At 50.7% G+C, this 23,176-nt stretch overlaps 1 protein-coding gene across 2 annotated transcripts in view; it reads left to right on the plus strand.

Annotated features, from left to right (window-relative positions):
- The window catches only part of TMEM130 (transmembrane protein 130), a 22,400-nt gene extending 5,255 nt beyond the window's left edge, over positions 1-17,145 (plus strand). The window contains exons 2-8 of one of the 2 annotated variants that reach the window (XM_032266457.1): positions 858-1,163; positions 3,213-3,372; positions 7,492-7,658; positions 8,344-8,428; positions 12,038-12,240; positions 15,294-15,406; positions 15,744-17,145. In XM_032266457.1, coding sequence (XP_032122348.1) covers positions 858-1,163; positions 3,213-3,372; positions 7,492-7,658; positions 8,344-8,428; positions 12,038-12,240; positions 15,294-15,406; positions 15,744-15,932 — 1,223 coding nt within the window. In that variant the 3' untranslated portion in view covers positions 15,933-17,145. The remainder of the gene's footprint in view (positions 1-857; positions 1,164-3,212; positions 3,373-7,491; positions 7,659-8,343; positions 8,429-12,037; positions 12,241-15,293; positions 15,407-15,743) is intronic. The other variant, XM_032266458.1, reaches the window with a different exon arrangement.
- The last annotated feature ends 6,031 nt before the right edge of the window (positions 17,146-23,176 follow it).

Consider the following 23,176-nt stretch of genomic DNA (forward strand, 5'->3'; position numbering starts at 1 on the left):
TGCACTCCAGCCTGGGTAACGTGAGTGAAACTCCGTCTCAAAAAAAAAAAAAAAAAAAAAAATTAAAAACAAACAAACAAACAAACAAACAAAAAAAAAAAACTGAGAGATGCAATTTTAGAACCCAGGAGGCCAGGCTGCTATTTCTTCTGGGAGTGATTTCCCAAAATGGACCCGGAGCTGATAGGTTCCTGGGGGGACTAGGGGGAGAGGGACCTTGTGCCCACCCAGTCGTCCAACTACTGCCTCCACGTCCCTACCACCAGAAGGCCAGCACCCACCTTTCTGCCACATTTTGGGACGCATAAAAGGACCCAGATTGGAGACTTGTCCAAGGACAGGTGGGACATGGGCAGTTAAGGGGGCTGAATATTATCCAACATTTTCATCTCCTCCCCCGTCATAAAATTGGTAAAGTCGGGCATCGTGGCACACGCCTGTAATCCCAGCTACTCAGGAGGCTGAGGCAGGAGAACTTCTTGAACCCGGGAGGCGGAGGTTGCAGTGAGGCAAGATCTTGCCACTGCACTCCAGCCTGGCAACAGAGAGAGACTCTGTCAGAAAAAAAAAAAAAAAAAGAAAGAAAGAAAAGAAAGAAAAAGAGTTAGAGAGAGGAAGGAAGGAGAAATAACACTGTAAAGAGACTGTGATGGAGTCACAGGGGAGTCAGTGGGACTCAGGTTTGAACCCCAGTTTGATGTCACATTGGCTGAGTGACCCTTGGGCAAGTCACTTGAGCTGTCTGAGCCTCAGTTTCTCCACCGGGGAAATAGAATAGCTGATGGCAGCCCAGAGGTGGCTGTGGGGCTCTTTGCCACATCCCTCCTGAAAGACAGTCTTTGTTTCTGGGCTCCTAGGCCTGTATGAGCTCAATCTCACCACTGATAGCCCCGCCACCACGGGAGCGGAGGTGACCATCTCGGCCAGCCTGGTGGCCAAGGACAACGGCAGCCTGGCCCTGCCCGCTGATGCCCACCTCTACCGCTTCCATTGGATCCACACGCCCCTGCTGCTCACCGGCAAGATGGAGGAGGGTCTCAGCTCCACCATCCATGTGGTCAGCCACATGCCCGGGGACTTCCCCGTCTCCGTCTGGGTCACTGCCGCCGACTGCTGGATGTGCCAGCCTGTGGCCAGGGGCTTCGTGGTTCTCCCCATCACAGGTGAGGCTCACTCCCGTTTGCTAGTTTGCCTTTGAACGCTTGGTGCAGAGAAAAACATCCAGCCTCACTAAGATCAATGCAGATTAGGCTCGTAGGTTCTTTCCCTGGGTTGGTCGACTTAGAAGGAATCAAAAAATGGCAGCGTTTCCACCCCCGCCGCCACCAGCAAGTATTGTGCTAAAATGGACACTTAGAGCACGAGTGGCTGCTCGGGGCATCCATTAATAACAGCCCTTTTGAGAGTGGTTGGTCAATAGGTACTGATGATTAGAAATTATTATAGTCTTGGCTGGGCACAGTGGCTCACGCCTGTAATCCCAGCACTTCGGGAGGCCGAGGCAGGTGGATCGCCTGAGATCGGGAGTTTGAGACCAGCCTGATCAAATTAGCTGGGCGTGGTGGTGGGCACCTATAATCCCAGACTTTCGGGAGGCTGAAGCAGGAGAATCACTTGAACCTGGGAGGGCGGAGGTTGCCTTGAGCCGAGATCGCACCACTGCACTCCAGCCTGGGGGACAGAGCCACACTCTATCTCAAAAAAAAAAAAAAAAAAAAAGAAATTATTGTAGTATTGGGGCCAATCATTAATTCATTGGTTCTTTCCTCTTTCTCACCTCTCTCTCTCTTTTCTGCCTCTCTCTGTCCCTCTCTTTGTTCTTTTTATCTGTCTCTTTCTGTCTGTCTCTGTCCCCTTTCTGTCTCTTACTGTGTCTCTCTCTGTCCCTCTCCCTCTGTTCTGTCTCTCTGTCTCAGTCTCTTTGTCTCTTTACCTTTCTGTCAGCCTCTCTTTCTCTCTCTCTCTTATTTTAAGAGAAGATGCCCCTTTAGCCTTTTGGACTTTACAGTCTAATAATGAATTTATCTTCATAAAATCAACCTGTATTTGGGTAACACCTTCTGCGTTAAGATGTTCATTGCAGTAGTGTTTATAATAGCAAGAGAAGAGATAAACACGCTAAGTGAGCAAGCGTTAGAAGACTGGCTAAATATAATGAAATCATTTGTACAACTAGTAACAGTGAATCTTACAAATGAGTTTGTAATGCCATGGGGCATTATATATGCACATAAAATTACATGTTAAGAAAGCAAAGCACAGAATTGTCTAATGAACCTGATAATCTGTATTTAATGTGTACATTAAACACACACGCAAATATTTCATCATACTTCAAAACGGCAACAGTGGTAGAGTTGAATAACTGTTCACTTCTTTTCTTCTTATTTTGTGTTTGAACATTTTCCAAATGCGCTTTATTGAGTATATGCCTTCCTTACTTTCCACTTTTGCTAATTTTAATTATTTTTAATCTTTTTTTTTGAGACAGAGTCTCCCTCTGTCACCCAGGCTGGAGTGCAGTGGTGTGACCTCGGCTCACTGCAACCTCTACCTCCTGGTTCAAGCGATTCTCCTGCCTCAGCCTCCCGAGTAGCTGGGACTACAGGTGCCTGCCACCACGCCCGGCTAATTTTTATATTTTTAGTAGAGATGGAGTTTCACCATGTTGGCCAGGATGGTCTGGAACTCCTGGCCCCAAGTGGTCTGCCTGCCTTGGCCTCCGAAAGTGCTGGAATGACAGGCTTGGGCCACTGCGCCTCCCCAATTTTTTTTTCTTTTTAGAGAAGTAGACATAGGACAGCGACCCCAGCATGTTGGGTGTGGAACTGCGATCAGTGCAACTGCTAATTTTTCTAGGCTCACCTGACATTCTGAAATGTTTCCCAAAAGTTCCTTTCGAAGCCCATGCATTTCCTTCAGACCCTGGGCATCTTTTGTGCCAGAAAGTTGAGGGCCCTGGTGAGACGGGGACAGGAGAGAAAACAATGAATGTGACAGAGCCCTCTGGTCCATGCGGCAGGGGGAGGATGTGGATGCCTCTGTGTTCAGGGGTATTTGGGGAGGGAGGGTCCCCTTTCCCTGCCTAGCTCTGACAGCCAGAAGGTCGGGGCAGGGGAGCGGTGGCTTTGCCAGCTGCCTTCAAGGTCTCTGACTGGCTCCCCACTCCCTGAATCTCCCAGACTCACCCTCCCGTCTCTCTTTTCTCCCAGAGTTCCTCGTGGGGGACCTTGTCGTCACCCAGAACACCTCCCTGCCCTGGCCCAGCTCCTATCTCACTAAGACGGTCCTTAAAGTCTCCTTCCTCCTCCACGACCCGAGCGACTTCCTCAAGACCGCCTCGTTTCTCTACAGCTGGGACTTTGGGGACGGGTAGGTCCTTGCCCCTCTGCAGGCCCTACAGCTGTCACCAGTGCCCCACAGTCCTGCGCACTGTGCAGGGTGCTCTGAATCTCCCCACCTTTCTTTATTTTCTTTAAAAAACTTTTTTGAGATACAGTCTCACTCTGTCACCAGGCTGGAGTGCGGTGGTGCCATATTGGCTCACGGCAACCTCTGCCTCCTGGGTTCAAGTGATTCTCCTGCCTCAGCCTCCTCAGTAGCTGGAACTACAGGCATGCACCATCACATCTGGCTAATTTTTTTTTGTTATGTTTTTTTCAGTAGTCCTGGGATTACAGGTGTGAACCACCATGCTTGGATAATTTCTTTTTTTTAGTAGAGACGGGGTTTTACCATGGTCAGGCTGGTCTCGGACTCCTGACCTAAAGTGATCCTCCCACCTCAGCCTCCCAAAGTGCTGGGATTACAGGCATGAACCACTGCGCCTGACCTGAAACTCCCCACCTTTACCCGCTCACTCTCTCTTCCCTTCAAGCATCCCTCAACCTCCTCTCTGCCAGGCCTGGGGATCCTGGGGAACACAGGTGAATCAGTCACTAGCCCTGCCTTTGTGGTGTCTTCACCTAATAGAGGAGGCCATTGGTGCCCAAAACAGCCCTTTAGGGAAGGTCAACATAGGTAGGATTTTTTCCCATTTGACCTTGAAGGGCACCCAGCCAGCCACTGGTAGATACAAGGTAGAACCCAGGTGCCCTGGTTTCATTTCTCTTCATTCCTCCTTTTTAACTTTTTGTCTTCCCCCCTGTCTTTTTTTTGTGGAGTAGAACAAGGTCTTGTTATGTTGCCCAGGCTGGTCTTGAACTCCTGGGCTCAAGTGATCCTCCCACCTCTGCCTCCCTAAGTGCTGGGATTACAGGTGGGAGCCACTGTGCTCAGCTCGCTCCCTCCTTCCCTCCCTCCCTCCCTCCCTCCCTCCCTTCCTTCCTTCCTCTATTCTCTTGCTTTTCTACCTTTTCTCTCCTTTTCTTTCTCTCTTTTTCTTTCTTTCTTTCTTTTTCTCTCTCTCTCTTTCTTTCCTTTTCTTTTTTTCTTTCCCTCCTTCCCTTCCTTTCCTTCCTTTATTTTCCTCTCTTTTTTTTTTTTTTTTTTTTGAGACCGAGTTTCGCTCTTGTTACCCAGGCTGGAGTGCAATGGCGCGATCTCGGCTCACCGCAACCTCCGCCTCCCGGGTTCAAGCAATTCTCCTGCCTCAGCCTCCTGAGTAGCTGGGACTACAGGCACGCGCCACCATGCCCAGCTAATTTTTTGTAGTTTTAGTAGAGACAGTGTTTCACCATGTTGACCAGGATGGTCTCGATCTCTTGACCTCATGATCCACCCGCCTCAGCCTCCCAAAGTGCTGGGATTACAGGCTTGAGCCACCGCGCCCGGCCCTTATTTTCCTCTCTTTCCTCTTTCTCTCTTTCTGTTTGTCTCTCTTCCCCTTCCCTCTCCCCCCTCCCCCCTCCCCCCTCCCTTTCTCTTCCTTCCAAAGTGTTGGGATTACAGGGGTGAGCCACTGTGCCCAGCAAAACTCAGAATGTGGATTCCCTAACTCTTGGTGACAAAAGCAACCTATGGCCACTCGGGCTAGTTCAGTGGTGTGATTATAGATCACTGCTGCCTTGACTTCCCAGCCTCAAGCAATCCTCCCACCTCTGCCTCCTGAGTGGCTGGGACTACAGGCATGCACCACCATGCCTAGCTGATTTTAATTTTTTTTGTAGAGACAGGGTCTTACTATGTCGCCCAGGCTGGTCTCAAACTCCTGGGCTCAAGCAATCCTTCCATCTCAGCGTCCCAAAGTGTTTGGATTACAGGTGTAACCCACTGCCACTGTGCTTGGCTTCCCCCCACACCCCCGCCCTTTTTCTAGAGACAGGGTCTTGCTCTGTCACCCAGGCCAGTGGCACAAACTTGACTCACTGCAGCCTTGGCCACTTGTGCTCAAGTAATCCTCCTGCCTCAACCTCTTGAGTAGCTGGGACCACAGGCATGTCCCACCACACTGGAATGGTTTTTAAAAATGTTTTGTAGAAATGGGTCTCAATGTGTTGCCCAGGCTGGTCTTGAACTCCTGGCCTCAAGCCATCCTCCCGCCTCGGCCTTCCAAAGCACTGGGATGACAGATGGGAGCCACCATGCCTAGTCAGATCATCTCTTTAGATGCCAAAAAAGTGTTCGTGTGAACAGAAATGGACATTCAATGTAATATCAGTAAACTAGAAAAAAGAAGTTGCTGGGACTAACAACGAACATTATACTGAGTGGAGAACTTAGAATATGTTTTTGTTTTTGGCCAGGCGTGGTGACTCATGCCTGTAATCCCAGCACTTTGGGAGGCTGAGGTGGGTGGATCACTTGAGGTCAGGAGTTTGAGACCAGCTTGGCCAACATGGTCAAACCCCGTTTCTACTAAGAAAATATTAAAAAATTAGCCAGGGCGTGGTGGCTCATGCCTGTAGTCCCAGCTACTCAGGAGGCTGAGGCAGGAGAATCATTTGAACCTGGGAGGTGGAGGTTGCAGTGAGCTGAGATCTTGCCACTGCACTCCAGCCTGGGTGACAGAACCAGACTCCATCTCAAAAAAAAAAAAAGAAAAAAATGTGTTTTTGAGATAGGGTCTCACTCTGTTACCCAGGCTGGAGTGCAGTGGCATGTTCTTGGCTCACTGCAACCTCCATCTCCTGGCCTCAAGTGATCCTCCCACCTTGGCCTCCTGAGTAGCTGGGACCACAAGTCTGCAACATTATAGCTGGCTAATTTTTGTATTTTTTTGGTAGAGACAGGGTTTTGCCAAGTTGCCCAGGCTGGTCTTGAGCTTCTTGTCTCAAGCAGTCCTCCCACCTCAGCTTCCCAAAGTGTTGGTATTACAGGGGTGAGCCACCGTGCCTGGCAAAACTCGGAATATAGATTCCCTAACTCTTGGTGACAAAAGTGACCTGTGGTCAAACACCTTTGAGGAATCATTCCACTGAGATGCTGGGGGACCCTGGCCCTAGATGCAGGAATAAGACAAGGGTGTTCCTTATCAGGGTCCTTCAATGTCATCCTGAAAGTTCTAACTTAGTAGAGTCAAGAAAGTAAGTGCAGGCCAGGCCCGGTGGCTCACACCTGTCATTCAGTGTTTTGAGATGCCGAGGGGATACGGGAATTGCTTGTGTCCAGGAATTCCAGACTAGTTTGGGCAACATAGTGAGACTTCATCCTACAAAAAATACAAAAGTAGCCAGGCATGGTGATGCATACCTGTAGTCCCAGCTACTTGGGAGGCTGAGGTGGTAGGATTGCTTGAACCTAGGAGTTGAGGCTGTAGTGAGCTATGATTGCACCACAGCACTCCAGCCTGGGTAACAGAGCAGAACCTTATCTCTAAAAAGAAAACAAAAAAAAAAAAAAAAAGAGAGAGAAAGTGTAGTACAAATATTGGAAAGCAGACAATTTGCAGCAAAGACTATTTACCTGAAAGATCTGGATGCAGCTTTGTCCAATAGAACCCTTGGCTTGTCCAGGCACAGTGGCTTATACCTGTAATCCCAGCACTTTGGGAGGCTGAGGCAGGAGGATCACTTGAACGCAGGAGTTCAAGACCAGCCTGGGCAACATAGTGAGAACCTGTCTTTACAAAAAATCACATATCAGCCAGACACAGTGGTACACGCCTGTGATTCCTGCTACTTGGGAGGCTGACACGAGCAGATTGCTCGGGCCCAGGAGTTCCAAGCTGCAGTGAGCCATGATTGTGCCATTGTGTGACAAAGTGAGACCCTGTCTCAATAAAAACCACAAACAAAACCAACATTTTTGGCAATGTTCTGTCTCCACCCCACGGTGCTGTTGAGCCCTTGGACTCTGGCTAATGTGAGAAATTCGTAATTGTACCTAATTTTAGGCCCTGTCTGGCCTGTTTCCTCATCTGGGAAATGGGCCGGCTGACCTGGAGCCCCAGCTGGCTCTAGGCTGCGATGACAGATGTGCTTACTGGTAGCCGAGAGTATCACTGCACAGCCTCCCCTGACTCTGCCAAGTCCCTTGAATCACTTCTGAGTTACAGGCAGGGGAAGCAACCCTCTGCTGTCCTGCTCCTCTCGCCTCCCTGTCTCCTAACAGGACCCAGATGGTGACTGAAGACTCCGTGGTCTATTATAATTATTCCATCATTGGGACCTTCACCGTGAAGCTCAAAGTGGTGGCAGAGTGGGAAGAGGTGAAGCCGGATGCCACGAAGGGTGTCATGCAGAAGACAGGGGACTTCTCCGCTTCACTGAAGCTACAGGGTGGGTCTCTGAGGGGGCGGATACAGTCTGAACATTCCAGAGTGGGGTCACCGTACGCTCAGATCACAGTGGCTCTGGGCTAGACTCACACCCTGTCTTCTTGAGCCCCACAGACCTCTGAGGAGCATCTGTCGTCACCCCTGCTTCAGAGAGGGCACTGAAGGCCACTGATGGGATCACATGGCTGTGCAGTGGCGGGACGGCCCCTGTTCCCCAGGCCTGCCTGCTCACAGAGCCTGAGCCTGTGACCAGCTCTCTGCTATGAATGGGTGGTCCATGTTGACCCCTGTTCCCCGGCCCCATCGGCCTCCCACCAAGGCTCACTCAGGGTGGGATGGTCTCCGTCTCTCCCTGGCTTTGGCGAGAGGGGGCTCTTGGGTGGCTGCAGAAGATGTCTTGGTTCTTGCTAATGGGATGGTGCTTTCCTGCGTGTGACACAGAGGCTGAATCGGCGGTGGGCAGAACGACACTGTGTTTGCCTGCCTTTTCCAACTCCTCTGCGCCGGCTCCAGCACTGCTGCTGACGGGGGAGGGCAGGACCCAGAGGAACTTTGCACAGAACTGTGACCCGCTCTTAGGAGAGGGACAGAGGAGAGGACAGGGTGGCGGTCACTCCACCCTGCACCCTGGGAGCCTTGACAGTAGTCCTCAACCACCAGGTCTAATGCGGTTCTCCGCCTTACAGAAACCCTTCGAGGAATCCAAGTCTTGGGGCCCACCCTAATTCAGACCTTCCAAAAGATGACTGTGACCTTGAACTTCCTGGGGAGGTAAGTGGGCCCTGGAGTGCACTGTGGGTACCCTGTGGGCTCTGCACATCCACTGTCATGGTACACCCAAGTCTATTCCTCTCTGTGACCGGCCCAGGTCTGGGACCTCAAGGAAGGAAAGGCAGTGCCACTCTGTCCTGAGGCTGGGCCATGGGGAGAACATGGGCTCAGCTCTAGTCTTTATTTTTATTTTTATTTATTTTTTGAGACAGTGTCTCACTCTGTCACCCAGGCTGGAGTACAGTGGTGCAATCTCAGCTCACTGTAACCTCCTCCCGGGTTCAAGTGATTCTCCTGCCTCAGCCTCCCGAGTAGCTGGGATTACAGGTGCACACCACCACGCCTAGCTAATTTTTTTGTAGTTTTAGTAGAGACAGGGTTTCATCATGTTGGCCAGGATGGTCTCGATCTCCTGACCTCGTGATTTCTCCGCCTCGGCCTCCCACGGTGCTGGGATTATAGGTGTGAGCCACCACATCCAGCCCTGTTTTTACTTTTTAGAAACAGGGTTTTACTCTGTCACCCAGGCTGGAGTGCAGTGGTACCATCACAGCTCACTGCAGCCTTGACCTCCCAGGCTTAAATGATTCTCCTGGCCAGGTGCGGTGGCTCACGCCTGTAATCCCAGTACTTTGGGAGGCTGAGGTGGGCAAATTGCCTGAAGTCAGGAGTTCAAGACCAGTCTGGCCAACATAGTGAAACCCTATCTCTACTAAAAGTTCAAAAAAAATTCGCTGGGCATGGTGGCACATTCCTGTAATCCCTGCAACTCAGAAGGCTGAGGCAGGGGAATTGCTTGAACCAGGGAGGTGGAGGTTGCAGTGAGCTAAGATCATGCCACTGCACTCTAGCCTGGGCGACAGATCGAGACTCTGTCTCAAGAAAAAAAAAAAAAGATTCTCCTACTTCAGCCTCCTGGGTGGATGGGACTACAGATGGGCACCACTGTGCCTGGCTAACTTATAGTTTTTGTAGAGATGAGGATCTTGCTATGTTGCCCAGGCTGGTCTCAGACTTTTGGGCTCAAGTGATCCTCCCAACTTGGCCTCCCAAAGTGCTGGGATTACAGGCGTGAGCCACTGCACCTAGCCCTCAGCTCAATTCTTGAGGCAGGAGGGAGGACCTGCCTTTTGGGGCTGTGTTCACCGTGGGCATGGAGGCAAAGGAGGGAAGGGAGCCCTCCTGTGAGAAGCCCTCTCATACGTGAGGAGCGTATGACGTGGCCCGTTTTCCAGCCCCTGGCCTTTGCCCATGCAGTTCTTTCAGGGTTCCCTTCTCTCCCTCACATGTACATATGTTCCTCATTCTTATAAACCCCTTGGAATGCCTGCCTTCAAAAGCCTTTTCTGAGGCCGGGTGCTGTGACTCACGCCTGTAATCCCAGCTACTAGGGAGGCTGAGGCAGGGGAATTGCTTGATCCCAGGAGGTGGAGGTTGCAGTGAGCCGAGATCCTGCCACTGCACTCCAGCCTGGGTGACAGAGCGAGACTCTGACTAAAAACCAACCAACCAACCAACTTGTCCTGCCCTTGAGCTTGCGCCAGCTGGCAGAAGTTCACTGTGCGTCTGCTTTGGACCAGGTGCTATTCTGGAAGCTTCCAGATCAGAGTAGAAAAGATAGAGACAGTGCTTCCAAGGGTACTGTGTGCAGGGTGGGGCGCCCCACGTGACACAGAAGGAGATCATCCCAGGGGATTCTTATCAGCCCGTCTACTCACGGTGGCCTGGCCCAGACTCTTGGCAAGAGCAGTGTCAGGCTGAGTGTTTAGTAAAGTGAGGAGACACGGGGGCCGAGTGCCCTCTGTCCATGAGGGTGCCCCTCCCTGGGGCCCCTGGGAGGATAGAGTGGCAGATGTTAGTAGTCAGGGCCCAGGCCCTAAAGGACTCTCTTTTTTTAAAGTTTATTTTATTTTATTGTTTTTTCAGATGAAGTCTCACTTTGTTGCCCAGGCTGGAGTGCAATGGCACAACCTCAGCTCACTGCAACCTCCGCCTCCTGGGTTCAAGTGATTCTCTTGCCTCAGCCTCCCGAGCAGATGGGATTACAGTCGTGTGCTACCATACCGGCTAAATTTTTTTTTTTTTTTTTTTTGAGACAGAATCTTGCTGTATCACCCAGGCTGCAATGCAGTGGCATGATTTCAGCTTACCTAACCTCCTCCTTCTGGGTTCAAGTGATTCTCCTGCCTCAGCCTCCTAAGTAGCTGGGACTACAGGTGCATGTTACCATGCCTGGCTAATTTCTTTTTTTTGTATTTTTAGTAGAGACGGGTTTTCACCCTGTTAGCCAGGATGGTCTCAATCTCCTGACCTCATGATCTGTCCACTCCAGCCTCCCAAAGTGCTGGGATTACAGGCATGAGCCACCGCACCCAGCCAGCCCTTGAAGGATACTTGTCCTCACACAGAGACACATCAGAGGGATGCTGGGCCAGACAGAGAGTGAGCAACGAAGGCTGGGGGAAGAGGAAGATGAGCTATTAATAATTTAGGGGCTGGCTGGGCGCGGTGGCTCATGCCTGTAATCCCAGCACTTTGGGAGGCTGAGGCAGGCAGATCACGAGGTCAAAAGATCGAGACCATTCTGGCCAGTATGGTGAAACTTCATCTCTACTAAAATTAAAAAAATTAGCTGGGCGTGGTGGTGCATGCCTGTAGTGCCAGCTACTTGGGAGGCTGAGGCAGGAGAATTGCTTGAACCTGGGAGGCGGAGGTTGCAGTGAGCTGAGATCGCGCCATTGCACTCTAGCCTGGGCGACAGAGTGAGACTCTATCTCAAAAATAAATAAAATAAAATAAAATAATTAGTTGGGCATGGTGGCTGGTGCCTGTAGCCCCAGCTACTCTCAAGGCTGAGGCAGGAAGATGGCTTGAGCCCAGGAGTTGGAGGCTGCAGTGAGCTATGATCGAGCCACTGCATGTTAGCCTGGGTGATAGAATGAGACCCTGTCTCAAAAACAAACAAAACCCATAAAATACGGGACGCGCTTATTATTCCCCTGGGCTTCCAGGTTATACCTTGTGTGCCATCAGACCACTCATCCTGCCTCCAGTGAGCAGTCTGTGTATATCTGTTTGCCTTTTCCACTTGGAATCCCCTTGGGGGTCCGGGACCATCTCTTTTGCACCACAGGGTCCCCTGGTCTGAAATGCGTGTAGCTGAGTGCAGCACAGCTTGGTGTCCTGTCCTATAAAGGACGCTGAGGTTCATGCCCACCCAGCCTGCCTCTGTGCTGACCCTCTTTGCCAATCCTTTTCTAAAAAACCATTCCTGGCCAGGCACAGTGGCTCATGCCTCTAATCCCAGCACTTTGCGAGGCTGAGGCGGGTGGATCACTTGAGGTTGGGTTTGAGACCACCCTGGCCAACACGGCGAAACCACACCTCTACTAGAAATACAAATATTAGCCAGGTGTGGTGGTGGGTGCCTGTAATCCCAGCTACTTGGGAGGCTGAAGCAGGAGAATTGCTTGAACCCGGGAGGCGGAGGTTGCAGAGAGCCAAGATTGTGCCCCTGCACTCCAGCCTGGTGACAGAGTGAGACTCCATCTCAAAAATACATAAAAACAAAAACAAAAACACAAACAAAAAACACCGTTTTCCCCACAGCCCTCCTCTGACTGTGTGCTGGCGTCTCAAGCCCGAGTGCCTCCCGCTGGAGGAAGGGGAGTGCCACCCTGTGTCGGTGGCCAGCACAGCATACAACCTGACCCACACCTTCAAGGACCCTGGGGACTACTGCTTCAGCATCCGGGCTGAGAATGTCATCAGCAAGACTCATCAGTACCACAGGATCCAGGTGTGGCCCTCCAGTAAGTGACCCCTCGCCCTCTGCTCCAGTGCCATATGGGCAGCACAAGCCTGTCCATCCCACCACTACCACCAGTATGCTCCTACCAGCTAGCCTTACCAAGATCCTCAGCAACAAAGTCCACCAGCATCAGCACCATCAGTAACTCTACTGACTCCAGTGATGACCAATATTAGCCTTGGCCAACCGCCAATACCACCACCACCAAACGCTCCAATCCCACCCACAACCAACTTTGCCGACCCCAACATGGCACCCATCAATTCTACCAACATCATCATCAAGACCAGCACCACTAACAGCTGTAACCAACTCAGCCACCATCTTGACCATACGCGCTCCTGACTACTCTTCCAGCACCACCAGTGCCACCGCTAACGACTCCATCCAGTATTCTCACCAAGTCACCTCAATGACCCCTGGCCCTACCCACATCTATAAGCCCATGCCACCACTTGCCCCAATGCCAGCTCCGTGGACCAAATCCATCCATGCCAATGTCCTCTCCCACATATTTCCAAGACCACACATGTCCCCAGTGCAAACACTTTTGTACCAAATGAGCCACCATGATTGCAGTGTTCCCTCCCTCATCGCCATCACCGCTGCCCCAGCAGTTGCCACTGCTAAAACCAGCATCCCCAACAGTAACTCTACTCAACTCTCAGTGTTGTAGTGAGTCTTCCAGGTAGAAGGAGTTGCATGTCATTAATAAGGATGCCTGGGCTAGGCATAGTGGCTCCCAGGACTTTGGGAGACTGAGGCGGGCGGATTGATTGAACCCAGGAGTTGAGACCAGCTTGGGTAACATGGCAAAACTCTGTCTCTACAAAAAATAGAAAAATAGGCCGGGTGCGGCAGCTCATGCCTGTAATCCCAGCACTTTGAGAGGCCGAGGTGGGTGGATCACTTGAGGCCAGGAGATTGAGACCAGCCTGGCCAATGTGGTGAAACCCCGTCTCTACTAAAAATACCAAAACTTAGCTGGGCGTGGTGGTGTGCACCTGTAATCCCAGCTACTTAGGAGGCTGAAGCGCGAGAATCCCCTGAACCTGGGAGGTGGAGGTTGCAGTGAGCTGAGATTGTGCCACTGTACTCCAACCTGGGCCACAGAGAGGCTCTTGTCTCAAAAAAAAAAAAAAAATATATATATATATATATATATATATATATATATATAGATAGATAGATAGATAGATAGATAGTGGCATGTGCCTGTGTCCTTGCTACTTGGGAAGCTGATGTGGTAGGATCACTTGAGCCCAAGACATTGAGGCTGCAGTGAGCCAAGATCGTACCATGGCACTCCAGCCTGAGCGACAGTGAGACCCTGTCAAGAGAGGGAAAGAGAGAGAGAGAGAGAGAGAGAGAGAGAGAGAGAGAGAGAGAGAGGGAGAAAAGGATGCCCAACTTTCTTTCTTAAAATACCCTTCCCAAACCATCATCAGGCCCAGCCCCTGGCTTATGGTTGCAGGCTTTGCTGACGACAGCATTGGGTTCTACACTTCATTTTTATGGAGGACTCTAGGAGCCCCAGCGAAGTACTTCCTTACATAGAGGAGAAAGAAGGATCTCAGGTCCTGAAGGTACCATCTTTCAGATGCCCAACCCAGTCCTACCTTTGATGCTACAAAAGGGGAAACTAAGGCACAGGGAGACAATAAGACTGATGTCAGCCTAAGCCTGACCCAAGCTTTCAGATTCCTGTTCCTGGAGTAGGAGGTACTTCTTCCCAGTGCTCCCAAGCTCATGTTAAACTCTGCCAGCTGCACCTGTCTTCAAGGTTGGTCCTATGGATGCACCTGAAGTTGTCACTGTCCCCTCCAATCTCCCTAATCCAACTCTGAGCCCCTGAGAAGATGCTACTCTCCATCTGGGACCTGGCTTACTTTGTGGCCATCATCAAGTCACTTGGGCCCTACTGTCCCTCAGCACCCTCTGGGTACCAAGTTACAGTCAGGAACCCCCTGAATTCTGCAGAGAAGACAGCAGTACAGGTAATCAAAATCAATGCCAACTTTTCTTGCCAGACTTTCACGGCAGAGGGTGAGGGAAAAGGGAGAGGGAACTCACACTTCCTGATCACCTACCACATGTCACACATATCAATACCCCTCTTCTTGCATTTCCTTAGCAGTCTCGCAGGTCAGCATTAGCATGAGGTAGCCTGTTCAGAGCTAGGATTTGAACCCAGGACTGTTTAACTTTAGACACTGGACTCTTTCTACCATACCACTTCATATAGCAACAGGTTTAGTGGATGAGCCTGGAGTTGCCAGAGGGTGGGAAGCTGAAACAGAGGACACAGTGCTGACTGGGTGACCTCACAACATGGCTGCCCTTCCCAAAAGTGTGTCATCCACTAGAGCAAGGAGGAAGCTGTGGTGTCTTTTATGGCTTAGACTCAGGAGTCACGCACCGTCACTCCTTTCATCTGCTGTACACTAGGAGCTGGTCATTGAGTCCAGCCCGTACTCAAGAGGTGAGGAATTTAGCTGCCCCTCTTGGAAGTTGCTACCAAATAAGCTGTGGATGTATGCTGAAAGCCTCCTGCTGAGTCCCCAGTTTATTTTTTGTGAAGTCCTGTATTTTCCAATTGGGGTTGCTCAGTTGGGATGCATGTACATGAGGGTAAAAAAAAATCACTGGTAGACTGGGAGTGGTGGGTCCTGCCTGTAATCCCAGCACTTTCGGAGGCCAAGGTGGGTGGATCACCTGAGGTCGGGAGTTTGAGACCAGCCTGACCAACATGGAGAAACCCAGGCCCTACTAAAAATACAAAAATCAGCAGGGTGTGGTAGCACATGCCTGTAATCCCTACTACTCAGGAGGTAGAGGCAGGAGAATCACTTGAATCTGGGAGGCGGAGGTTGCAGTGAGCTGAGATCAGGCCCTTGCACTCCAGCCTGAGCAACAAGAGAGAAACTCTGTCTTGAAAGAAAAAAAATCACCGGTCAGGCTTGACTATTTCCTCCTTTGTTGTGCTTCCTTCCTGAGAACCAGCACTGTAGCACCAGCTACCCAGTCCTGTAATGTTACTTCTTTCATTCCCAGGCATCCAGCCGGCTGTCTTCGCCTTCCCATGTGCTACGCTTATCACTGTGATGTTGGCCTTCATCATGTACATGACGCTACGGAATGCTACTCAGCAAAAGGACATGGTGGAGGTGAGTACTCAGTGGGGTGGGGGCTGGACTACTGGGCCTTGTCTAGAAACAATCTTTAGAGAGGGTATGGGGGCCAGGCCAGGATGCCTGGAGGGGGTCTTGATGTTACAGTGAGGCTCTGGGACTTGGGTGATGTGCCCAAGAGGCATCTGTAGGCAAGGAAAAATTGCTAAGTTGGTGTCTCATCTGATTTATCTCCTATGTCCATCCCTTACATCTGCGTGGTGCCAGAAAGGTGTTTCTGTGCACTCTGCCTCCAGGCAGCTGAGCTCATAAGGCCACGTGATGGGGCTCCTGGTGGGTGGGTGATTGACCCATGGGGTTTTGTTCACCTTAGGTGGCTGATTTTGACTTTTCCCCCATGTCTGACAAGAACCCGGAGCCACCCTCTGGGGTCAGGTGCTGCTGCCAGATGTGCTGTGGGCCCTTCTTGCTGGAGACTCCATCTGAGTACCTGGAAATTGTTCGTGAGAACCATGGGCTGCTCCCGCCCCTCTATAAGTCTGTCAAAACTTACACTGTGTGAACACTCCCCAACCCCACCCCATCTCAGTGTTAACTGACTGCTGACTTGGAGTTTCTGGCAGGGTGGTATGTACCACTGACCAGGAGGGGTTCATGTATGTGGGGCTGTTGGCCTGGTCCATCCTTCCATCTGTACAGTCCAGCCACTGCCACAAGCCCCTCTCTGTCACCCGTGCCCCCAGCCATTCACCCATCTGTACAGTCCAGCCACCAATGTAAGCCCCTCTCAGTTACCACTCCCTTGACCCCCTACCTTTGAAGAGGCTTCATGCAGGACTCTGACACTTGGGGTGCTCCATGTTCACTCCCAGGTGGGCCTGGATGCCCACTGCCCATTCCTCTCATATTGGCACATCTGCTGTCCATTGGGGGTCCTCAACTTTCTCCCTCAGACAGCCCTGTCTGTGCCAGAGAGCTAGAAAGAAGGTCGCAAAGGGTTAAAAATCCATAACTAAAGGTTTGTCACATGGACGGGCACACTCACAGAGACAAGTGTACATGTACACACACATACACACACACACAGATATAAACACAAGTGTCACATGGGCATTTCAGAGGCTCTGCTCTGTGTCTGATTAAGTCAGTTGCTGGGATGCACCCTGCACTTGAACTGAAAGGAAATTTGACCCTCTCCATGCAGACCCAACAGGGCCCTCTTGTATGCTTTGTCTCTGCAGTTCCTGCTCCCTTTTTAAGGCCACCCTAGTCCCGGCTTGCTGGCAGGGGGCTGGAGCAGGACTAACACTTAGTGAGTGCAGAGTGCTTTATAAATATTACCCTATTTTATCAAAACCCATATGTGAAACTTTCATCGAGGTAAAGGCCTTGCCAAAGCAGAGGTTGAGTCAGTAGGGAATGGGGATCCCTGTGTGTGACGGGGGGCATTCTTGCCGGCCAGCTGCTCCCAAGGTGGCCTTGAGAAGGAAGAAGCAGGATGACAGAGCCTAAGCCATGGAACCAGCCTGTGCCCTCCCCTCTGGCCCAGTGACCTGGGTGGTGGCTGAGGGAGACAATAACGAAGCCAGAAGTAGCCCAAGCCTGTTCGGGAAGGGAAGGGCAGGACTGTGGGGTCCAGGCTCTGTCGCTGTAACCATCTGCTCCCAGGCTGTGTGCTGAAAATGGCATTGACATGATTGTGCAGCTCATTCTCATGAAACACTGCCATTGTTGCCAAATAAAGCTTGTGTGCTCTGAATGTAGCCAAGCATCAACGGTGTGGCCAGAGTCCCTTTTTTGTGCATGGATGTTTTGCCTTGCAGACAGCACAGCAAGTGTGCCGCACAGCAGGACATCCCGCGTGTCCTCTGTGGTGAAGACACTGAATGGAGCCACTTCAGGTCCCTGGAGGTGGGGACAGCTGTCCCCAGGTGACCTGGACATGCAAGCCCAGTCTGAGACCCTGGGGGGATTCTAGAGTCAGAGGGGGAACGTGGGCCACAGCTGGGGATGTGATGGAAATGGGCTTCCCTGATACCTGAACCAGTGCCTGGGGAGTGGCCGCCAGCTGTTTCACAAGCCCTCTGGGATCCTGGTCCATATCGAGTGTGAGAACTGCTCGTCTCTAGCAGGGCTTCCTACACTTTGAGGTTCATGAGAATTGCTGGAGATCTTGGTGAACAAGAATTTTCATTCAGGAGGTCTGGAGTAGGGCCTGGGATTCTGCATTTCTTTATTTTTATTTATTTATTTATTTTTTGAGACAGATTCTCTCTCTGTCACCCAGGCTGGAGTACAGTGGCATGATCATAGCTCACTGTAGCCTAGACCTCCTGGGCTCAAGTGATTCTCCCATCTCAGCCTTAACCAGATACTGAGTAGTTGAGACTATAGGTACATGACACTGCCCCTGGCTAATTTTCTGTTTATTTTTTGTAGAGACAAAGTCCCACTATGTTGCCCAGGCTGGTCTCGAACTCCTGAGCTCAAGTGATCCTTCCACCTCAGCCTCCCACAGTGTGTAAGCCCCTGAGCCTGACTCTGCCGTTATTTTTTTCTGCTTCTTTTGCTCCCCGAGGCAGGAACTGACCCTCCCTCTTTCTGTCTTGGAGCTGGCCACAAAGAAATTCTCTGACTTACCTTGGTTCATTGGAGGTCATAGGTCCTCATTGCTGAAGGCATCCTTCCCCATCCCCCGGAGGAAGGAATGCTACACAGAGAGGCCCAGGAGAATCTGGACAAACAGGAACAAACAGGTCTTGCAGTTTCCTCACTGGGCCTGTCAGTATTAGGTTATGTTCCATCTGTCCAATCACATTTCTATGCAGTTGTCAATCATGTCTATTCAAGGGAGCCTTCCTTAAAGGCCCAAGAGGCCTAGGTTTGCAGAGCTTCTGGATAGGTGAACCCATTGAGGTTCTTGGAGGGTGGTGCACCTGGGGGGTATGGAGCTCTGAGCCCTTCCTCCGCATCTCTTCATCTGTTTCTTTTGTAAGATCCTTTATCTTTTTTCTTTTTTTCAGATGGAGTCTTACTCTGCTGCCCAGACTGGAGTGCAGTAGCATGATCTCCGCTCACGGTAACATCTGCCTCCTGGGTTCAAGCGATTCTCCTGCCTCAGCCTCCTGAGTAGCTGGGAATACAGGCTCATGTCACCAAGCCCAGCTAATTTTTGTATTTTTAGCAGAGACAGGGTTTCACCATGTTGGCCAGGGTGATCTTGAACTCCCAACCTCAGATGATCTGCTCACCTTGGCTTTCCAAAGTGTTGGGATTACAGGTGTAAGCCACAGTGCCTGGCCCTGAGGTTTATTTATTTATTTATTTATTTATTTATTTATTTATTTGAGACACAGTCTTGCTCTATCCCTCAGCCTGGAGGTGGCTCACTACAACCTCTGCCTCCTGGGTTCAAGCAATTCTCCTGCCTCAGCCTCCTGAGTAGCTAGGACTACAGGCACCCACTACCACACCCAGCTAAGTTTTGTATTTTTAGTAGAGACGGGGTTTCACTGTGTTGACCAGGATGTCTCGAACTCCTGTCCTTAGGTGATCTGTCCGCCTCTGCCTTTGAAAGTGCTGGGATTACAGGTGTGAGCCACCTTGTCTGGCTGATTCCCCGAGTTCTGTGAGCTGCTCTAGCTAATTAATTAAACCCAAGAGTGGGGTGGTGGGAACCCTGATTTATAGCTAGTCAGAAGTTCCAGAGGTCCAAACTTGCAACTGGTAGAAAGGGGGGGCAGTCTTGTGGGACTGAGCCCTCCAACTGTGGGATCTGATGCTAACTCTGCGTAGGTAGCATCTGAATCGAATTGAAGGACAGCCAGTTGGTGTCCGCTGCTGAATTAATCTCTTGCTTGGTGGATGGGTAGAAACCCCCACACATTTGGCCATAGACACCTTGTGTGTTGATTGTTGTGTTGTAACACAGTTAGAGTTGGTTTTTCTATGCATATAGAAATAGATTCTATTATTCATGCCTTTAATCTCAGCACTTTGGGAGGCTGAGGCGGGTGGATCACCTGAGGTCAGGAGTTCGAGACCATCCTGGCCAACATGGGGAAACCCCATCTCTACCATAAAATATAAAAATTAGGCAGGGTGTGGTGGCTCCTGCCTGTAATCCCAGCACTTTGGGAGGCTGAGGTGGGTGGTTCACCTGAGGTCAGGGGTTCCAGACCAGCCTGGTCAATGTGGTGAAACCCCATGTCTACTATAAAATATAAAAATTAGCTGGATGTGGTGGCACACGCCTGTAATCCCAGCTACTTGGGAGGCTGAGGCTGGAGAATCACTTGAATCTGGGTGGCGGAGGTTGCAGTGAGCCGAGATGGCACCACGGCACTTCAGCCTGGACTACAGAGCAAGACTTTGCCACAAAATAAACAAACAAACAACAACACCACCAAAAAAAAAAAATAAATAAATAAAAGAAGAAGAAAGAAAGAAATAGGTCTTTGCAGATGTAATGAAGTTAAAACGAGGTCACACTCTCTTAGAATGGGCCCTAATCCAATGACTGGTATCCTTATAAGAAGACAAATTTGGCTGGGCGCGGTGGCTCATACCTGTAATCCCAGCAGTTTGGGAGGCCGAGGCAGGCGGATTACTTGAGGTCAGGAGTTTAAGACTAGCCTGGCCAACATGATGAAACCCTGTCTCTAGTAAAAACACAAAAATTAGTCAGGCATGTTGGTGGGCACCTGTAATCCCAGCTACTTGGGAGGTTGAGGCAGGAGAATCACTTGAACTAGGGAGGCGGAGATTGTAGTGAGCTGAGCTTGCGCCACTGCACTCCAGCCTGGGCAACCATTTCAAAAAAAAAAAAAAAAAAAAAAGAAGAGAAACATTGGAAGCAGACATACCCCAGGGGAGACAGCCACATAATGATGGAGGCAGAGATGTGAAAGAATACACTTCTGTTTTGTTTTTGTTTTTTTTAAATATGGAGTCTGGCTCCATAGCGCAGGCTGGAGTGCAGTGGCGTGATCTCAACTCACTGCAACCTCTGCCTCCCGGGTTTAAGCAATTCTCCTGCCTCAGCCTTCCGAGTAGCTGTGATTACAGGTGCCTGCCACACCTGGATAATTTTAATATTTTTAGTAGAGATGGGATTTCACCATGTTAGCCGGGCTGGTCTCAAACTCCTGACCTCATGTGATCCACCCGCCTCAGCTTCCCAAAGTGCTGGGATTATAGGTGTGACTACAGGTGCTGGGCCAGTTTCTGTTGTTTTAAGCCACCCGGTTTGTGGTACCTTGTTTCAGAAACCCCAGGAAACAGACTTCCCCACGTCAATTTCAGCAGCTCCATCTTTCATATTCCATATCCATCCTACAGGAAATCCTTCAGCTGAGATCCGGCATTTGACCGCTGCCCTCACCTCTCCTGCCACCGCTATCCCTGTCCCTGGCAGGGCTCTCACCATGCCTGGTGGCTCCCGCTCACCCTCACTGTGCCAGGAGTCTCTCCTCAAAACTGCGCCACGACCATGTCTTCCTCTGCCCCAAACCCTTCAGTGTCTCCCATCTCAGAGAAAACCCCAAATCCTTCCAGTGGCCCCCCAAGTCCCTGTACAAACTGGCCTGTGACCTTGTCACACCCTGTCCCTGCTGGCTGTCCGGCTGGGTCTTATCTGGGCTGCTCCCTTTGCTGGGTGGGATGCTCTTCTCTGGACACATGTGGGGTTCCCTCTCTTCTCCTTCAGGGCTGGTCAAACATCACCTTCACCTGTGAGGTCACCTTGGCACTTTTTTCTCCTACCTGCCCTTATCCTCATGGCTTATGTCACCTTCAAACATTCTATCATTATTATTTTTTGAGATGGAGTCTCACTCTGTCGCCCAGGCTGGAGTGCAGTGGTGCGATCTCGGCTCACTGCAAACTCTGCCTCCCAGTGCCAAGCAATTCTCCTGCCTCAGCCTCCTGAGTGGCTGGGATTACAGGCGCCCACCACCATGTCCAGCTAATTTTTGTATTTTTAGTAGAGATAGGGTTTCTCTATGTTGGCCAGGCTGGTCTCAAGTGATCTGCCTGCCTCAGCCTCCTAAAGTGTTGGGATTATAGGCGTGAGCCACCGCACCCAGCCTAACGTACTATTAATTTATTTATTTTAGAATTTATTTGTACTTTTTTAAGAGACAGAGTCTTGTTTTACTCTGTCACCCAGGCTGGAGTGCAGTGGTGCAATCATAGCTCACTGCAGCCCCAACCTCCCTGGCTCAAGCAATCCTCCCATCTCGGCCTCCCAAGTAGCTGGGACTACAGGAACACACCACCATGCCCGGCTAATTTTTAAAAACTTTTCGTAGAGATGATAGGGTCTTGCTTGCTCTCGAGGCTGGTCTAGAACTCTTGGCCTCCAGCGATCCTCCCACCTTGGCCTCCCAATGTGCTGGGATTACAGGCATGACTCACGGCAGCTGGCCTCAACTTGTTTATTTAACCTGAGCCTTACATGGTACATAAACTTGAAGAGAAAAAGGATTTTGCCTATTTTGTTCACTATTTCTACTTCAAACACCCAGAATACTACTCAGCACATAGTAGGTTCATTAAATATTGTTGAAAGGAAAGAGGAATGGTGTGAGGAAGGGAAGGACTATTTCCTCACACTTGTGTTGTAACCTCACAATGACTGGAATCAGGGGAGGGCAGACAAGACTCTAAGGAACAGACTCAGTGTCTCTGCAGACTGTCCAGAAGACCCCATAGGTCAGGACAAATGGCCGGAAGCCCCGGTGTGAGACGTGGTGATGTCTGGTGTCAGGAGGCAAGGGCCTCCCTCCCTGAATCCTGGAGAGAGGGACCGTGGTGCAGGCCCCTTCCGGCATGGCGGCATCTTGGACATCAGATCGGGTGCTTATCCATCCTCGGAGCAGAAAGCCGCTGGCCTGGCTTCTGAGGGTGGTACCTCATTCTGCGTTGAGGAGGGAAGGTCAGAGGGTGGAGGCTGGGGGAGGGGCCGGGCTGTGGATGGTGTGGCAGAGGCTGAGGGAGTGAGCTGAGCTGGGTCCCATGCGGTAGTGGGCCAAGGGGCCGAGGAAGCCCCAGGGCCATAAGGCAGGGAATGGATTGGAGTCTCTTAAACTGAGATACCTCAACTCCCAGGGGATCCATGGAAAGCACTGAGGAACTTGGATGGGAGGAATTATACCTTTCTTTTCTTTTCCTTTTTTTTTTGAGATGGAGCCTCACTCTTTGACCCATGCTGGAGTGTGATGGTGTGATCTTGGCTCACTGCAACCTCTACCTCACAGGTTGAAGTGATTCTCCTGCCTTAGCTTCCTGAGTAGCTGGGATTACAGGTGCATACCAGCACACCTGCTAATTTTTGTATTTTTAGTAGAGACAGGGTTTCTCCATGTTGATCAGGCTGATCTCGAGCTCCTGACCTCAGGTGTCCACCACCTTGGCCTCCCAAAGTGCTGGGATTACAGGTGTGAGCCACTGTGCCTTTCCAGAATTACATCTTTATTTATGTATTTGTTTAGAGACAAGACCTCACCCTGTCTCCTAGGCTGGAGTGCAGCGGTGCGATCACAGCTCACTGCAGCTTCAAACTCCTGGGCCCAAGCAATCCTACCACCTCAGCCTCCCCAGTAGCTGGGACTACAGGTGTGCATCACTACACTCAGGTGACTTTTAAATTTTCTGTAGAGACAGGATCTTGCTATATTGCCCAGGCTGGCCTCGAACGCTTGGCCTCAAGCAATCCTCCCTGCCTTGGCCTCCCAAAGTGCTGGGATTACAGGTATAAGCCACTACGCCTGGCCAATTAACTTTTTTTTTTTTTTTTTTTTGTAG

Source organism: Sapajus apella, unplaced genomic scaffold (assembly GCF_009761245.1).
Source record: "Sapajus apella isolate SASKATOON/1434 unplaced genomic scaffold, GSC_monkey_1.0 scaffold159, whole genome shotgun sequence".
Classification (NCBI taxonomy): Eukaryota; Metazoa; Chordata; class Mammalia; order Primates; family Cebidae; genus Sapajus; species Sapajus apella.